The sequence below is a fragment of the Somniosus microcephalus genome, chromosome 1 (assembly GCF_052327205.1).
Source record: "Somniosus microcephalus isolate GS21.2 chromosome 1, FLI_Smic_1.0, whole genome shotgun sequence".
NCBI classification, from domain to species: domain Eukaryota; kingdom Metazoa; phylum Chordata; class Chondrichthyes; order Squaliformes; family Somniosidae; genus Somniosus; species Somniosus microcephalus.
In genome coordinates this window covers 289,222,991-289,240,589 of record NC_140987.1, presented here as the reverse complement: position 1 = coordinate 289,240,589, position 17,599 = coordinate 289,222,991, and the positions used below count along the sequence as shown (strand labels likewise).

The 17,599-nt window shown below is 44.1% G+C and overlaps 1 protein-coding gene across 3 annotated transcripts in view; it reads right to left on the bottom strand.

Annotated features, from left to right (window-relative positions):
• ermp1 (endoplasmic reticulum metallopeptidase 1) overlaps window positions 1–17,599 on the bottom strand; it is an 85,026-nt gene that overhangs the window by 22,980 nt on the left and 44,447 nt on the right. For all 3 annotated transcript variants that reach the window (XM_085993762.1, XM_085993754.1, XM_085993745.1), the window contains exons 8-9: window positions 15,080–15,300; window positions 11,552–11,726 (exon numbers count right to left, since the gene is read on the bottom strand). In XM_085993762.1, coding sequence (XP_085849888.1) covers window positions 11,552–11,726; window positions 15,080–15,300 — 396 coding nt within the window. The remainder of the gene's footprint in view (window positions 1–11,551; window positions 11,727–15,079; window positions 15,301–17,599) is intronic.

The following is a 17,599-nucleotide window of genomic DNA, read 5'->3' as shown; positions in this document are numbered from 1 at the left end:
ACTTCAAAGGGATGAGACAGAGACTGTCCACAGTAAACTGGGCAAATCTGTTAATGGGTAAACGACAGATGATCAGTAGGAGATGTTCAAAGAAAATTTAAGGTGATACAGAACCAGTTTATACCCGAGGGCAAGAGCTCTACTCGCCAAAAGAAAAGCCATGGACGACTAAAGAGGTAAGGGACAGTGTAAAACTGAAAGAAAAAGTACACAAAAAATAGCACAGATCCTGGTGAATGGGAAGGATACAAAGAACAAAGGGTCATAAAACAAATAGTAAGAGCTACAAAAAGGGAGTATGAAAGGAAACTTGCAAGGGATATCAAAAATCAACACTTTTTTTTTTAGTTACATTAGGAAAAAGAGTAGTCAAGCGCAATGTTGGCCCCATAAAAACTGAAAGCAGTGATATTATCAATGATAATAAGGAAATGGCGGACATGTTGAATAATTACTTTGCATCAGTGTTTACAGTAGAGGAAGAGGATAGCATGCAAGAGGAAACTAAATTAGGGACAGGGACTCAATAAAATGAAAGTAAGTAAAATAACAGCAAGGAAGAAAATAATGGCACTAAAGAGAGTGACAAATCCCCAGGACCAGATGGTTTCCATTCCAAGGTTTTAAACAAAGTAGGGGAGTACATTACAGATGCCCTAACTATAATCTTCCAAAGTTCTCTCGAGTCAGGAACCATTTCTTTAGATTGGAAAATTGCACGTCACTCCGCTATTTAAAATAGGAGGAAATAGAAAAAGTGACGTCATAATCAACACACAGAGAAGAGCAGCAGAACCCAAGGAAAGTAAGTATATAGGCAAGTATCTAGATATCCCTTTGTGTGTTTAGTGTCTTCAGTGGTTAGTGTTAAGCTCGAGTTAGTAAGGATTTAATATTAGTGCAAGTAAGTGTAAGTCAAAGAAAAACAAGCTAAGTGATTAAATTCTAACTGCATTTAAAAACTAATAGCAGATAAATAGCCAAGTAGTTAATCTCAGTAACTAATTACTAATTTATTTATCAAGTTAAACCCACCTATTTAATAAATCTTGACGGCAAGTAACCAATTAGTTCAAGAAATAAACTACAGATAACTAATTAATTAATTAATTAAAAAAATAAAGACATGGCAGTGCGTCGGGATTGTAGCATGTGGGAGCTTGTGGACAACGAGACTGTCCCAGACTGCCACATATGCAAGAAATGTCTCTGCATCGAGACACTCTGGCTCAGAGTCATTGATCTGGTATCCAAGCTAGAGACACTATGACACGCAAGGGAGGAGGAAAAATTATTGGGTAATTTACTCCAGAGTACAGTCACACACCAGAGGAAAAACACAGGTGCAGGAACAGGAGAGTACGACTGTCAGTCAGCAGGGTAAGGGGAAAGTAGGTGAGGTAGTGAAGGAGGTCAAGCAGGCATTGCTCCTGTCCAACAGGTACAAAGTACTCAATAACTGAGGATAAAGGAGAAAGACTGTGGGCAGGACAGCCAGAATGCCGACCAAGGCACCATGGAGCAGGAGGCTATTTGAGAGAGCAATGTCGCTTTATTTTTAATGTCACTTTTGTTCTTTGCTACAAAAATAGGCCCTGCCCTAATATTTCAGATCTTGGAACAAGTAGTGATGCTGTGCATGCAAGGACCTTGTTTTAGTCACATTTTAGTGCAAAACAGACCCAATGAATTGTCTTTAAACTTAAAACATAGTACTACTAAATTTGGTAATGACTCCAGCCCAAACTACTTACAGTTAATACCTCAGTCATACCCAATCTCTCAATATATGTGCGATGCACTGAATAATGCATTACAGAGCATGTAATTAGGCACTTGGCCTTCTTCGAAAACTCTTGAGCACCCTACACAGGTACATATCCACTGCGCCATGTGTGTACAGGTGTACGTTAGAGTTTTGGAGGAAGCAGAACATCCAATGTGTGTACAACTTCTTACACTTGTAGAACGCTTTTAATGTAGCAAAACATCCAGAGTAACTTCACAGTTGGGTTTAGATCACAGCAGAAGCAAGAAGATTGGAGCACGTGCCTGTAAGTGCTCTCAGAAGGGTAGGTTTTAAGGAGGAAGAGTTGCAATGGTATGTGGAGAGATTTACTGAAGGAATTACAGAAAGTGTGAGGTAGTGAAGGATCAGTCACTGATGACAAATCAGAGGGAAGGGCAGCATGCAGTAGACCAGATTTGGATGAGCAGAGGCTGTGGCCACAGACATCGGGCTGAAAGAGGTTGCAGAGGCAGGGAGGAAACAAGGCCATGGAGGTATTTGAAGATGGGATTTTGAAATTGGTGCGCCAAGGGACAAGTTGCCAACAGAGATCAGTAAGGATAGTGGAGATAGGCGAGCAGGACTTAGTGCGAGGCAAGATGGGGATTGTAAAGTTCTGAATGAGTTGCACTTCATATAGGGTGAAGTTCAGGAGGCCAGCAAGCCACTATCACGTCCACACTTAAATGTTACAAATATATGACTAAGGCAGGCATGTCGAGAGGAATTTGGGGGCATTTTACATCACATTCGCTGGGACCAAACCCTATAGCTTAGTTAACCCTACATAAAACATGTATAACTATCGTGACTGATTTCCATAAATGTTTATTTCTTTTCTATTCAAAAAAAGCAATAAATTTAATACAAACAAGTTTTTGTAATATCTATTAAACTGATTTGTGCTCGGTGATGCCAGGGCGACACTGGGCCTCGCCCACCCAAACTAACCAACCAATCAGGAGTTTTGGAAAATTCTACACCTATGTTGTTTTTAGTTAGCCAAACAGGATGCTGGAAGCTATTCGAGAAGTTTCTCAAATGGTGAGCTTTTACCTATAAAAGCAGAAAGACTGAATTCTGGAGGGTCACAAGCTGTATTTGATCATAAAATTAAACACAGTCAAAAATGAAGCGTGTATACAAGTCAAGTGCAGAAAAAAAAAGGAAAAGCAGAGAAAAATTGCAGAGCAAGAAGCAGCGAAAAATATTTCACAATTTTTGGATGGAAACCAATTCAGTGCAGCAGGAAATCGTCATCAGAGAAGGCAGAGAGTGTTGAAATATCCAACTCCTCATTCTGGTGCCAATGACAATGAAATGGATCAGGACCAGTTTGAGTTTGAAGCTGAAGAAAATGGTAATCCTCCTCCTACTAGTCCAGAGGACATGCAGGAGGAAGAGCATAGAGGGGAAAAAGATGAACATGAAACCACCTCATGTTTCTGTTGGGAAAATTCTTTCAATGGCAAGGTCTTTAAAACAGGATGATATAGGCAGACTTGTGCTTCGGAACTGGAACACAAAGTTCCACCCAAAAACGGATATCAAAGGAAAGCTGTTCCTCTATGCACTTCTCGCCTACACCCTTCCTCATGGAGAGAAAATGAAGCGAGAATGATGAAGTATGCTGTTTGCTGCATTCCATGTTGAATTTTCCCGCAGGATGCAGCAACTCCGGTTTTCTCCCAACCCTAGCCATGCCAATTGGGTGGACTACAGATTAAACCTGGCACCAGCTGTAGAAACAAATCCTTGACCATGAGACAAAGATCCACCAAAATTTTACTAATGAAAAAGAAAAATGGACGGATAATGGAGGAGAACAAGAATTAGCTGTCCGTGACACAAGCTCCAAGTTGGGTGAAAAATCCAATGGCAATTTTTTAGGTTTTATTGAATTGTTAGCCAAGTATATGATCATAGAAACATAGAAGATAGGAACAGGAGGCGGCCATTCGGCCCTTCGAGCCTGCTCCGCCATTCAATGAGATCAAGTTCATCCAAATTCAGTACCCTGTCCCTGCCTTCTCCCCATATCCCTTGATCCCTTTAGCCTTAAGAAATATATCCAACTCCTTCTTGAATATATTTAATGAACTGGCCTCCACCGCCCTCTGTGGCAGAGAATTCCACAGGTTCACCACTCTCTGGGTGAAGAAATTCCTCATTTCAGTCCTAAATGGTTTACCCCTTATCCTTAGACTATGACCCCTGGTTCTGGACTCCCCGGCCATCAGGAACATACTTCCTGCATCTAGTCTGTCCAGGCCTGACAGAATTTTATAGGTTTCGATGAGATCCCCTCTCAATCTTCTAAACTCCAGTGAGTATAAGCCCAATCGACACAATCTCTCCTCATAGGTCATTCCTGCCATCCCAGGTATCAGCCTGGTGAATCTTCGCTGCACTCCCTCCATGGCAAGAACATCCTTCCTCAGGTAAGGCGACCAAAACTGCACACAATACTCAAGGTGCGGTCTCACCAAGGCCCTGTACAACTGTAGCAAGACATCCTTGTTCCTGTACTCGAACCCTCTTGCTACGAAGGCCAACATACCATTTGCCTTCTTAACCGCCTGCTACACCTGCATGCTTACTTTCAGTGACTGGTGCACAAGAACACCCAGGTCTCTTTGCACTTCCCCTTCTCCCAATCTATTGCCATTCAAATAATAATCTGCCGTCCTGTTTTTGCCACCAAAGTGGATAACCTCACATTTATCCACATTATAGTGCATTTGCCATGTTTCTGCCCAATCACCCAACCTGTCCAAATCGTACTGGAGTTTCACGACATCCTCCTCACAGCTTACCCGCCCACCCAGCTTTGTGTCGTCTGCAAATTTGGAGATATTACATCCAATTCCCTCGTCCAGATCATTAATATATATTGTGAACAGCTGGGGTCCTAGGACCGATCCTTGCGGTACCCCACTAGTCACTGCCTTCCACTCGGAAAATGACCAGTTTATTCCAACTCTTTGCCAGTTCTCTATCCAAGTCAATACCTTGCCCCCAATCCCATGTGCCTTAATTTTGCACGCTAATCTCTTATGTGGGACCTTATTGAAAGCCTTCTGAAAGTCCAAATACACCACATCCACTGGTTCTCCCTTATCTATTTTACCAGTTACATCCTCAAAAAATTCCACTGGATTAGTCAAGCATGATTTACCTTTTGTAAATCCATGCTGACTTTGTCCGATCCCGTCACTGCTTTCCAAGTGCTCTGCTATTACATCTTTTATAATAGACTCTAGCATTTTCCCCACTACCGATGTCAGGCTTACCGGTCTATAATTCCCCGCTTTTTCTCTACCACCTTTTTTGAATAGTGGGGTAACATTAGCTACCCTCTAATCCATGGGTACTGTTCCAGAGTCTATCGAGTTCTGGAAGATGACCAGCAATGCATCTACTATTTCTAGGGCCACTTCCTTAAGTACCCTGGGGATAGGGATGCTAGGGGGATAGAATATAAAAATAGGGAGGTATTGCTTCAGTTGTACAAGGTATTGGTGAGGCCGCACCTGGAATACTGCATACAGTTTTGGTGTCCATACTTAAGGACATACTTGCTCTCAAGTCAGTACAAAGAAGGTTCACTCGGTTAATCCCGGGGATGAGCATATGAGGAGAGGTTGAGTAGATTGGGACTCTACTCATTGGAGTTCAGAAGAATGAGAGGCGATCTTATTGAAACATATAAGATTGTGAAGGGGTCGGATCGGGTGGATGCGGGGAAGATGTTCCCGATGATGGGTGAAACTAGAACTAGGGGGCATAGTCTTAGAATAAGGGGCTGCTCTTTCAAAACTGAGATGAGGAGGAACTACTTCACTCAGAGGGTGGTAGGTCCATGGAATATGCTGCCCCAAAAAGCTGTAGAAGCTACATCATTACATAAATTTAAAACAGAAATAGACAGTTTCCTCGAAGTAAAGGGAATTAAGGGTTACGGGGAGCAGGCAGGAATTTGGACATGAGTCTAGGTTCGGATCGGTCATGGCCCTGTGGGTAGCGGAGCGGGCCCAGGGGCCGTGTAGCCTGATCCTGCTCCTATTTCATGTGTCTAATTCTGTTAGATTCAGGAGATGGTTCTGTGATAGTGGATTGGCGGTTAGGATCAGATCAGCCATGATCTTATTGAATGGCGGAGCAGGCTCGAGGGGCCGATTGGCCTACTCCTGCTCCTATTTCTTATGTTCTTATAATTTATCGGCCTTCAGTCCCATCAATTTTCCCAACACCATTTCCCTACAAATACTGATTTCTTTCAGTTCCACCCTTTCATCAGACCCTATGTTCCCCGGCATCTCTGGGAGGTTATTTGTGTCCTCCTTTGTGAAGACAGAACCAAAGTATGAATTTAGTTGGTCTGCCATTTCTTTGTTCCCCATTATAAATTCCCCTGGTTCTGACTGCAAGGGACCTACGCTTGACTTCACCAATCTTTTTTTCTTCACATATCTATAAAAGCTTTTAGTCAGTTTTTATGTTCCCTGAAAGCTTACTCTCATATTCTATTTTCCCTTTCTTAATTAATCCCTTTGTCCTCCTTTGTTGAATCCTAAACTGCTCCCAATCCTCAGGATTATTGCTTTTTCTGGCCAATTTATATGTCCTCTCCTTGGATCTTATGCCATCCCTAATTTCCCTCGTTAGCCACGGTTGAGTCACCTTTTTTCTTTTCTTTTTATGCCAAACTGGGATGAACAAATTCTGTAGCTCATCCATTCGGTCTTTGAATGTTTGCCATTGCCTATCCACCGTCAACCCTTTGAGTGCCATTCCCCAATCAATCCTACCCAACTCGCTCCTCAGACCATCGTAGTTTCCTTTATTTAAATTGAGGACCCTAGTCTCCGAGTCAACTACTTCACTCTCCATCTTAATGAAGAATTCGATCATATTATGATCGCTCCGCCCCCAATTTGCACAGCCAATTCGTCCACCTTATTACAAATGCTCCTCTCATTAAGACACAAAGCCTTCAGGCTTGTTTTTTTAACGCTCTTAGACCTTTTAGAATTATTATTTACTGTGGCCACGTTTGATTTAAACCATTGATTTCTCTGACTGCCACTTGTGTTTTTCTCCTTCCTATCTTTTGTTTTTATCCCTGTTTCCCTTTCCTCTGTCTCCCTGCTCAGGTTCCCAACCCCCTGCCATTTTAGTTTAAACACACCCCCGAACAGTGCTAGCAAACCTCCCCGCAAGGATATTTGTCCCGCACTGGTTCAGGTGCAACCCGTCCAACTTGTACAAGTCCCACCTTCCCCAGAAGCAGGCCCAGTGATCCAGGAAACTAAAGCCCTCCCTCCTGCACCAACTCTTTAGCCACGCATTCATCTGCTCTATCCTCCTATTCCTATACTCACTAGCACGTGGCACCGGGAGTAATCCAGAGATTACAACCTTTGAGGTCCTGCTCTTTAATCTGCTACCTAGCTCCCTAAATTCTTGCTGCAGGACCTCATCCCTCTTCCTACCCATGTCATTGGTCCCAATGTGAACCACGACCTCTGCCTGTTCACCCTCCCCCTTCAGAATGCCCTGCAGCCGTTCAGTGACATCCTTGACCCTGGCACCAGGGAGGCAACAAACCATCCTGGAGTCACGTCTACGGCCACAGAAACACCTATCTGTTCCCCTTATGATAGAATCCCCTACCACTATTGCTCTCCCACTCCTTTTCCTCCCTGAGCAGCAGAAGCACCCCTGGTGCCAGGAAGTTGGCTGCTGCTGCCTTCCCCTGGCAAGTCATCCCCCTCAACAGTATCCAAATCGGTATACTGTTTGAAAGGGGGCTGGCCACAGGGGTCCCCTGCACTACCTGCCTGCCTCTACTGCTCCGCCTGATGGTCACCCATTTCCCTTCTGCCTGTGCAGCCCCAACCTGCGGTGTGACCAATTGTGGATGACCATGTTGATCGTGTGAAAAAGGCACACGTGCAAAGATTTCAAGTGACATTCTTGTCACCAGAGAGCCAAAATGAATTACAGGAAACTGCTATCTGGCACCGACGGGATCGAGCCGTTGCCGTCCCATCAAAACTGCCGGACAAACCAGCGCTAATGTTGAAACATAGAGATTTTGAGCTCCGTATCTGGCAACAAACCCTGTTGCTTAGCAACAGCTTCTAAACAGTCGGCCGTACCTTGCAAACGTCTCTGTAGCTTAGCAACAGCTTTAGCGAGACCTTGCAGAGCCTGACTGGTGAAAAAAAAAGCAACGAAAAGAAAAAAAAACTAACAAAACGGCTCCTGATTTTTGCTGGTGGCTCGAGCATTCAGGACAGTTAACCTCCGGATAAACCAAAGTTTCCTGTATTGAAGAACGTGCTGGTCACATCGTGAAAACAATCTTGGATGTGGTTAAAGAGGCCAAGTAATTTTCAAAAATTTGATGCAACGTCAGACAGCTCACGCAAGGATTAGATAGCACTAGTGATCAGATACAGTCAGATAAAAATGAGGTGCCAACCTGGGGAAGCTGCAAAACAGGACTATATCCATGCTAAAAAGTGGAAGCAGCATGCTATAGACAGAGCTAAGCGATCCCACAATCAACAGATCAGATCAAAGCTCTGCAGTCCTGCCACATCCAGTCGTGACTAACAGGAGGAGGAGGCTCCATGAATACCCCCATCCTCAATGATGGTGGAGCCCAGCACGCGAGTGCAAAAGACAAGGCTGAAGCGTTTGCAACCATCTTCAGCCAGAAGTGCCGAGTGGATGATCCATATCAGCCTACTCCAGAAGTCCCCACAGTCACAGAAGCCAGTCTTTAGCCAATTCGATTCACTCCATGTGATATCAAGAAACGGCTGAGTGCACTGGATGCAGCAAAGGCTATGGGCCCTGACAACATCCCAGCTATCAGCTGAAGACTTGTGCTCCAGAACTAGCCATGCCTCTAGCCAAGTTGTTCCAGTACAGCTACAACACTGGCATCTATCCGACAATGTGGAAAACTGCCCAGGTATGTCCTGTCCACAAAAAGGACAAATCCAATCCAGCCAATTACCGCCCCATCAGTCTACTCTCAATCAGCAGCAAAGTGATGGAAGGTGTCATCGACAGTGTTATCAAGCAGCACTTACTCACCAATAACCTGCTCATTGATGCCCAGTTTGGGTTCCACCAAGACCACTCATCTCCCGACCTCATTACAGCCTTGGTCCAAGCATGGACAAATGAGCTGAATTCCAGAGGTGAGGGAAGACTGCCCTTGACATCAAGGCAGCATTTGACCGAGTGTGGCATCAAGGAGCCCTAGTAAAACTGAAGTCAATGGGAATCGGGGGGAAAGCTCTCCACTGGCTGGAGTCATACCTAGCACAAAGGAAGATGGTTGCAGTGGTTGAAGGTCAATCATCACAGCCCCAGGACATCACTGCAGGAGTTCCTCAGGGCAGTGTCCTAGGCCCAACCATCTTCAGCTGCTTAATCAATGACCTTCCCTCCATCATAAGGTCAGAAATGGGGATGCTCGCTGATGACTGCAGTGTTCAGCGTCATTCACAACTCCTCAGATAATGAAGCAGTCCATGCCCGCATGCAACAAGACCTGGATGACGTTCAGGCTTGGGCCGATTGGCAGGTAACATTCGCGCCACACAATGACTCCAACAACACTCAAGAAGTTCGGCACCATCCAGGACAAAGCGGCCCGCTTGATTGGCATCCCATCCACCATCTTAAACATTCACTCCCTCCACCACCAGCGTACCATGGCTGCAGTGTGTACCATCTACAAGATGCACTGCAGCAACTCGCCAAGGCTTCTTCAGCAGCACCTCCCAAACCCGCGACCTCTTCCAACTTGAAGGTCAAGGGCAGCAGGCGCATGGGACCGTCACCACCTCCAAGTCACACACCATCCTGACTTAGAAGTCACTGGGTCAAAATCCTGGAACTCCCTCCCGAACAGCACTGTGGAAGTACCTTCACCACACAGACTACAGCGGTTCACTCAAGGGCAATTAGGGATGGGCAATAAATGCCGGCCTTGCCAGCGATACCCACATCCCATAAACAAATTTTTTTTTAATCATCAAGTACCTGCAGGAAACTGTGATTCAGGAATGTTTTTTGTGCTTCAGAGACTTTACCAAGAAGACTGGCGAGGAAATAACCAAGGTAGCTGAACACAGATTAGATTTCGAACTCGGTCATGGACACGCTTATGATAACAGAGCCAATACGGCAGGAAAATACTCGAGTTCAGCAGTGCTTCTTCGACAGAATCCACAGGCACTTTTTTCTCCTTGTGTAGTGCATACCATGAATTGATTTGGTGTTGATTCAGCCAAGTAGTCAATTGATTGTACAATGACTAAAGACACCCAAAGATACGTTTCAATGCAAGTCCACAAAGTTCCCATTTCACTCCATTCAACGTCTGATACACGGTGGTCAGCATGTATCAATTGTACGCGTCCTGTTGCCCAAGAGTCCAAAAGGCTGCAAAGTTGCATTAAATGAGTTGCTTGAATTGAACCAGACTTCCACAATCAAAAGTAATATTGCTAGCCTCCTTCTATCCAAATTTAAATAGGTTTTATTCGCATCAATTTGAAAAATTATAATCCCATCAATAAACAGAACCTAGTCCTTCAGTACCAAGATGCTATGCTTGATGTTGAAAGAGACAACAGCAAAAGCCTCAATGAACTGGCAGAGTTGATTTTTAATGAATGAGAGCTTGTTGCAGCAATCCTTGGCATCTATCCTCCAGAGGGATTAGTGGCATTATGCCATTCACCTATCATCTAGATACAGAGAAAATGATAATGCTGCTGCAGACCAACAAGACAAATTTGCAAAGGACCAGCTTCAGGAAGTTATTTTCGTTCCCATCATGGGCTCAGTTATAAGTGGCCTCAAAAAGCACATTGATGCACTCACATGTATCTGCAAAAGATTGCAATGGCTATGGACGTTTCTTGAAAACAAAAAAGTTGATCACAATGACTTTTCTCAATTTCTCCACTTCTATGACCTATTCACCCAAATCCAAATCTCCCCTCCCTCTAACTGTAGCTACACAGTGAGGTCCCCAGTCCACTCAACTTCTGACTGAACCGGACGTTTTCCCACCCACCTCTGAATGACATTCACTGTAGTGTCCACCCTCCTAACTATCTCCTTGGCTGGATTTGATTATTTTCTCCCCCACCCCCATCATCACCTGTCCTTGTTATTCAATGGCAGGGGGCAAGAGGTCCAGCAACATGTGAATTTTTGCTGTGGGTCCTTTGACTTCACACAGGATATGGGGAATAATATGCAAGCTAGGGTATTGTGAAATCCAAGGGCTTTTATTACCAAATTTAAGTTAAGTCACCTAATATTTCTCAACAAAAAACTGCATTAGTCGGACGGAGAGTACAAAAGAGAGCGCGAGAGAGTTTAAGTACCTCAGCCGAACATCTCCCTCCCAACCCTAGTATTCCGTCCTTTGTAGGGCTACCCCAAGTCTAGCTATAGCTCTCCATGAAAGGAGAGAACAAAATGAGAGACCCTGACAGAAAGTGAAAGACAAATTAAGAGAGGAACACAGTAAAAATTAGAGTGGGAGACAAGCAGAGATAGTTACATGGAGAGAATTTTTTTTTGGTAAGTAACACCAGGTGGTGAACTAGGAAGGAACTGAAAGTGAAAAGTGTGATCAATGTATTTCTTGAATTTTGCTGTGTATTTATTTATTTATACTCCTCTTTTAACGCAAGGATACACAGTATGCGAGTTTACCTTTTTGTTTCAGCTCCGTCCCAATCAGTAATCTCACAAACAGAGGAAAAGCCACCCACAGTCCAGGCACATAAGCTGAGCACATGTCACGTTGGGTAAGGTAAACCAAAGTACAGCACCAGATTGTTAGTGAAACATCAAAATACAGCTCCGCTAGGTAAAACACGTTCATGTTCTGTACATAAACAAAATTATAAATTTAGTAGCAGGTCAGATATATGACAATAATGAGGTTTGGGGCCTTCGCAGCCTATTCTAGAGATTCAGGGAACTATCATGCATTACCTATACAAGGCACTTTTGACAGCAAGACCTCAATTATCTGCCATAACGGAGGGGAGATTCTCCCACCACCACCTTCTCCCCAAGGGGTTTTACTTCAAGTAATGAAAAATTACTGCAGTGCTGCAAATCCAGTGTCAAACAGAGGACAAATTGGGAAAACAGTTGTAATAATTGAGTTAAGTCAGAAATGAAGCTTAGTCCCTATATGGACAAGTAGCAATGGGCAATAAATGTGGCCTTGCCAGTGTCATCCACATACAGAGACAATGTTTTTTATACATAGAATCATACAATGGTTACAGCACAGAAGGAGGCCATTCGGCCCTTCGAGCCTGTGCTGGCTCTCTGCAAGAGCACTTCAGCTAGTCCCACTCCCCTGCCCTTTCCCCGTAGCCCTGCAAATTTTTTCTTACAGGTACTTATCCAATTCCCTTTTGAAAGCCACAATTGAATCTGCCTCCACCACCCTTTCAGGCAGTGCATTCCAGATCCTAACCACTCGCTGCGAAAAAGTTTTTCCTCATGTCACCTCTGGTTCTTCTTCCAATCACCTTAAATCTGTGTCCTTTGGTTCTCGGCCCTTCCGCCAATGGGAACAGTTTCTCTCTATCTATTCTGTCTAGACCCCTCATGATTTTGAACACCTCTATCAAATCTCTTCTCAACCTTCTCTGCTCTAAGGAGAACAACCCCAGCTTCTCCAGCCTATCCACGTAACTGAAGTCCCTCATCCCTGGAACCATTCTTGTCAATCTTTTCTGCACCCTCTCCAAGGCATTTACATCCTTCCTAAAGTGCGATGCCCAGAATTGGACACAATACTACAGTTGAGGCCGAACCAGTGTTTTATAAAAGGTTCATCAGAACTTCCTTGCTTTTGTACTCTATTTATGAAGACCAGGATCCCGTATGCTTTTTTAACCGTTTTCTCAACCTGCCCTGCCACCTTCAACGATTTGTGCACATATACCCCCAGGTCTCTCTGTTCATGCACCCCCTTTAGAATTGTACCCTTTAGTTTATAAATGATCATAAATGGTGCAACATGGTAATATCAACAGACCAGCTTGGTTATGGGCCAGATTAAGGAAGTCAAAACGTACAGGATTCAGAGTAGAATTGACAACAATGCCATTAGAGTATACATACATGCCAATCTAGAAAACTAGCAAAATCTGACCAATAGGTTCTTTCAAAAAAAAAAAGGGCTAAATCTTAACTCCCAAAAACAGGTGGGTTGGGGTTGTGTCAGAGGTTAAAAGGCAAAAAATCTGAAACAGGAACACAACGCGCCTTGAACTCGCCCACTTCCTGTTTTAACAGTGGCAAGACAAGGGGTGGGCGACTAATCTGCTAGTGGAAAACAAGTTGGTCATTTAAATATTATAATGAGGCTACCTGTCTTCATTTTAACAGTCATTCTATTTTTAATTCATTTCGGCCGAGTTTCCCAGGCCTCAGGAAACCTGGCAGCTGCAAGGAGGAGAGAAGGAATGAATCCATAAGGGAAGTGCCTACACAGTGCTTCCTCCAGGCCCAACAAGCGACCCAGTAAACCCCACTCCACCAACCACCACTGGTATGTTGGGAATATCACCTTACAGTATTGACTTATCACAGAGAGCAATCACTGGTATTGGTGTGACAATGGTCATAGCCAGAGAGAAAAGGCACAAGTCTAAAAAGCTCAAATTTCTTCATAACTCAGACCTCTGACACTAGAGGTCAGCCTCGTGGCTCTTCTCCACAGTACCTTCAGCACATAAATGGCTCCCTTGTGTGTTGGTGACCAGATGTGGACACAGTACGCAAGATGTGATCTGACCAGAGTTGTATACAGTTTGGGAAAAGCAGTTCTGGTCACGTTGTTGTAGATTGCCAAAAAACCCTGTACAATAGCAAAATGCTGGAAGCCTGTTTGGCCCAGTGGTAAGGGCATGATACAGTTAAACCTAGAAGCACAGACACACCTGAGAGTTTTAATTTAACTTTGGAAAAGACATTTACTTTGGACAATGAGAGTCTCGATAGGTGATTTAACAGTGAATAGGTGATTTAACTTTGGACAATGAGACTTTGTGTTTTAATGGGTTTCGATGGATTTTCAATGGATTAGACAACGATACCAGTGTCACTGGAACAACGGACTTCCTGGCCTCAATGGAAAACACTTTAACCTTTGGCAAAACACATCAGCAGTAAGACTAAATCACATTGAATATGAACCTGGGGGGGGGGGGGGGGGGGGGAAAGAAAGGGAGGAGGGAGGAGACAAGATAAGGAATTATCTTCCATCCCTCAGCCCTGTACATATCCTGTGGTTTGGATTACTAGGTGTGTATTGGAAAACAAGAGTTGGGGGAAGGCCCAGACTCAAAAAGGCGTGACGGAAGAGCTGTAAAAAGGAACCACACCACAATTCTCTCTCCCTCTTACTCTCTTGGAAGCTAGCTCGGACTAACACTGCCAGGTGTAAGGAGGAAGGGAAGACGGTCATCTCCAGCTCCCAGCCTGCAATCGACTTCGGCCACGACCAGCCGGATGGGTGATTGTAAGTATCAGTTGACTCTACAAGGGGTTTGTGCTGTGTAGGCAGCTGCAGTCAAATGAGAGGACGGGACAGGTCATCTCTGATCCAGGTCTACAATCCACAACGGTAACGAGCGGCCGTATGGGTGATTGTAAGTTTCAGCCAAATCGCAACAGGTTTTTGTCTGAGTTTTGTTGGTTTTAATAAACTAACAGTTTTGGGTTGAACCTAAACCTGTGTCATCTACCATTTTGTTCCTGTAAAACCCAGAGTCAAAGAACCCTTGTAAGGATGAGAAAACCAAACACCTTACATTGTCCTTGTGTACATAAACAGGAACTTAAAACCTATTCCTTGGAAGCTCACTAGCACTGAACCGAAAACACTGGCTTGGTCATAAAAACACTCAAACTATGCATGTCAAAAGAAGGTTGCAAATTGCATCCTTTTCTCCTCTTTATTCTCCTCCTTCCACACCTGGCTTCTGCAACATCAAGAAGCCATGACAGAATTTATACATCACTGCACTCCACAAATTGAATCTTCAAAAGCTCTAGCGTTAGATCAGCCACCAAAGCTTTGAGGGAGGGGGGGGGGGGGGGGGCGGGGAGGAGGAGGAAGATGAAGAGGAGATAGAAGATAATATTAGTCAGACATCAATTGACAACACATGGATTATAAATAACAAACATAAAAAGAATCAATATACTTACTCCATAGTAAAGATTTTTCGCAAGTGTATGAATCAGTATGAGCTTAGCAAGGGCTATTGAGCCATACAAAATGATGGAAACATAGAAGTGGGTGTACCAAAACATCGAGTGTCCAGTCAGAGACACGAAAACTGCTACAATAAGGATTGTCACAAAGATGATAAACCAGCTGATTATTGTGACACCGATTCCATAAAGGAGATCCCTCCTATAGTGAGAACCTGTAAATAATCACACCAGTTACACGCCACAGGGTTAACAGAAAGATAACTGGTGTCATTTTAGGAACCAAATATCAGATATTAACAAGTATTTATATAGCACCTTTAACTTAGTTAAAAATGCTCCTGCGAAGTGCCTGGGGATGTTATCAGCCAAAATTTGACAGAGCCACATAAAGAGATATTAGGGCAGGTTTTAAGGAGCAACTTAAAAGGAGGAGAGAGGGGTAGCGGGGTTTGGGGAGGGAATTCCAGAGCTTGGGGCCTAAGCAGCTGAAGGCACAGGTGCCAATAGTTGAGCAATGAAAATCAGGGATGCACAAGAGGTCAGAATCAGAGGAATGCAGAGATCTCGGGGGGGGGGGGGGGGGGGGGGGGGGGCGGGTGTTGTAGGGCTGACGGAGGTTACAGAGTTGGGAGGGGGGCGAGGCCATGGAGGGATTTGAACACAAGGGTGAGAATTTTAAAATTGAGGCGTTGCTGGACCAGGAGCTAATGTAGGTCAGCGAGCACATGGATGAACGGGACTTGGAGAGTTAGGATACGGGCAGCAGAGTTTTGGATGACCTCAAGTTTACTACCCTTCTAGTAATTTTCTCCTCTCTTTTCCATTTCATTGGAGACTCTACACAGCAAGAGTCAGCAATCTATTCAATTACAACCCAGCCCATTCTGGACTTCACCCCAAAGACCACCATGTGCAATTTCCACCAGGCATCATCAGATAGTGATCAGAAGGCACATTTTTACCTTCCATTTTAGCCCGGGGACACTGAGCCAACAGTAGTGCCCACACTGCTGCCTTGGTTGAGAGCAGCTAATGCAGCACAGTCCAGGTAACCCCTGGTCTATAATCGCTCAATACCATCCCAGGAATACATTTACCCAGTGTGCCACTGGTGGAGCTCCAGAACTGCCCATTTTACCAAAGGAATATCAGTGTTCCATTCTAATTCTCAAAAAAGTGTTTAAATTTAGATACATTAGATGCCCTAAACCGATGAGAATAGGTGTCAATTTTTAAAATATGCATCTAAATAACTTGGCTCAAATTTACCCCAAAACACACACCGGCAATGTTAATGAGCCTGTAACATAACTGCAGGATGTTGGCTCAATGTTTAAAAAGAGATGAACCAATCTACATATGGTTTGTACACGCCCCCTCCACATCATGGAATCTTACTCCTATTAAATGAAAACATTTCTGTGAGATGTAATCAAGGTAAGAACACAATGCCTTGGAATTTGGTGCGGATATCTTGATACCATTGCCTTCATAATCCTAAACTCCCCCTCGATAACAGGCAATTAAAAAGGAAAAAAAAGACTTGTATTTATATAGTTCCTAGTCAGGTCCCTCAAACGTGTCAAAGTCCTTCACATTAATTGGCCCAGTAATTCCTGTCACAACGCGTGAGTACGGACAGGGTACTCACGCGTGTGCCAGGAGGAATTGCCGGTTTTCAGCATGCACAGCACATGCGCTGAAAACCGGCATTTCCTGTCCTCTGACCCAAGGGGTTAAGAGGCTGAACGCATGCGCGGTATTGGGCAGCGCGTGCGACTTGGATTTCCTGTATTTTTACAGATTTGCGCACGTGTAAAGGGCTCCGGTTTTTACGCATTGAGAAACCACACGTAAGTACTTAGTTTTACAGGTAAGTGGTCTTTTAGTACAATTTAGAATTTTTTTCCCCCCCCCCCCCCCCACAGGTTTATTATTTTTAAAGAATCTACAGTAAGGTAAGTTTAGTTTTAGACCCTATTTTTTAAAAATGTATTTTTTTCAAAAATTTGATTAATTGTTTAAAATAGTTTTTTAAAGTTATTCATAGTTAATTTAATTATTGGGATGCTTTTTAAAATTTTATTTAAAGTTTAAGTAGTGTTTTGGGGTACCGTACTTTTCATGAGTTTGACAGTCTTTACTATCAAACTTATGAATGAAGTTTCCCCTCCCCCGATTGGCTGAACAGTGCTCACCTGATCCCAGCCGGCACATCGCACTAACTACGCCGCTGGGTCAGGTTAGCACAGCGCGCCGACATCAGAACCGGGCCCGTCACAGGAAATCCACTGCGGGCCAGGTTTCAGATGTCGGCGCGCCGGGTAAGTGCACATCGGGGGCTTGCACGCGCGGCAAGCCCCCGACACCAAGTTCTGGGCCAATATGTTACTTTGCAGTGCTGTGATTACCTATGTTACGTAAGCAAACAAAGCAGTCACTTTGTACAAAACATGATCCATCAAATCAATGAAACTAATGACCAGTTAATCGGTTATTGGGGATATTGGT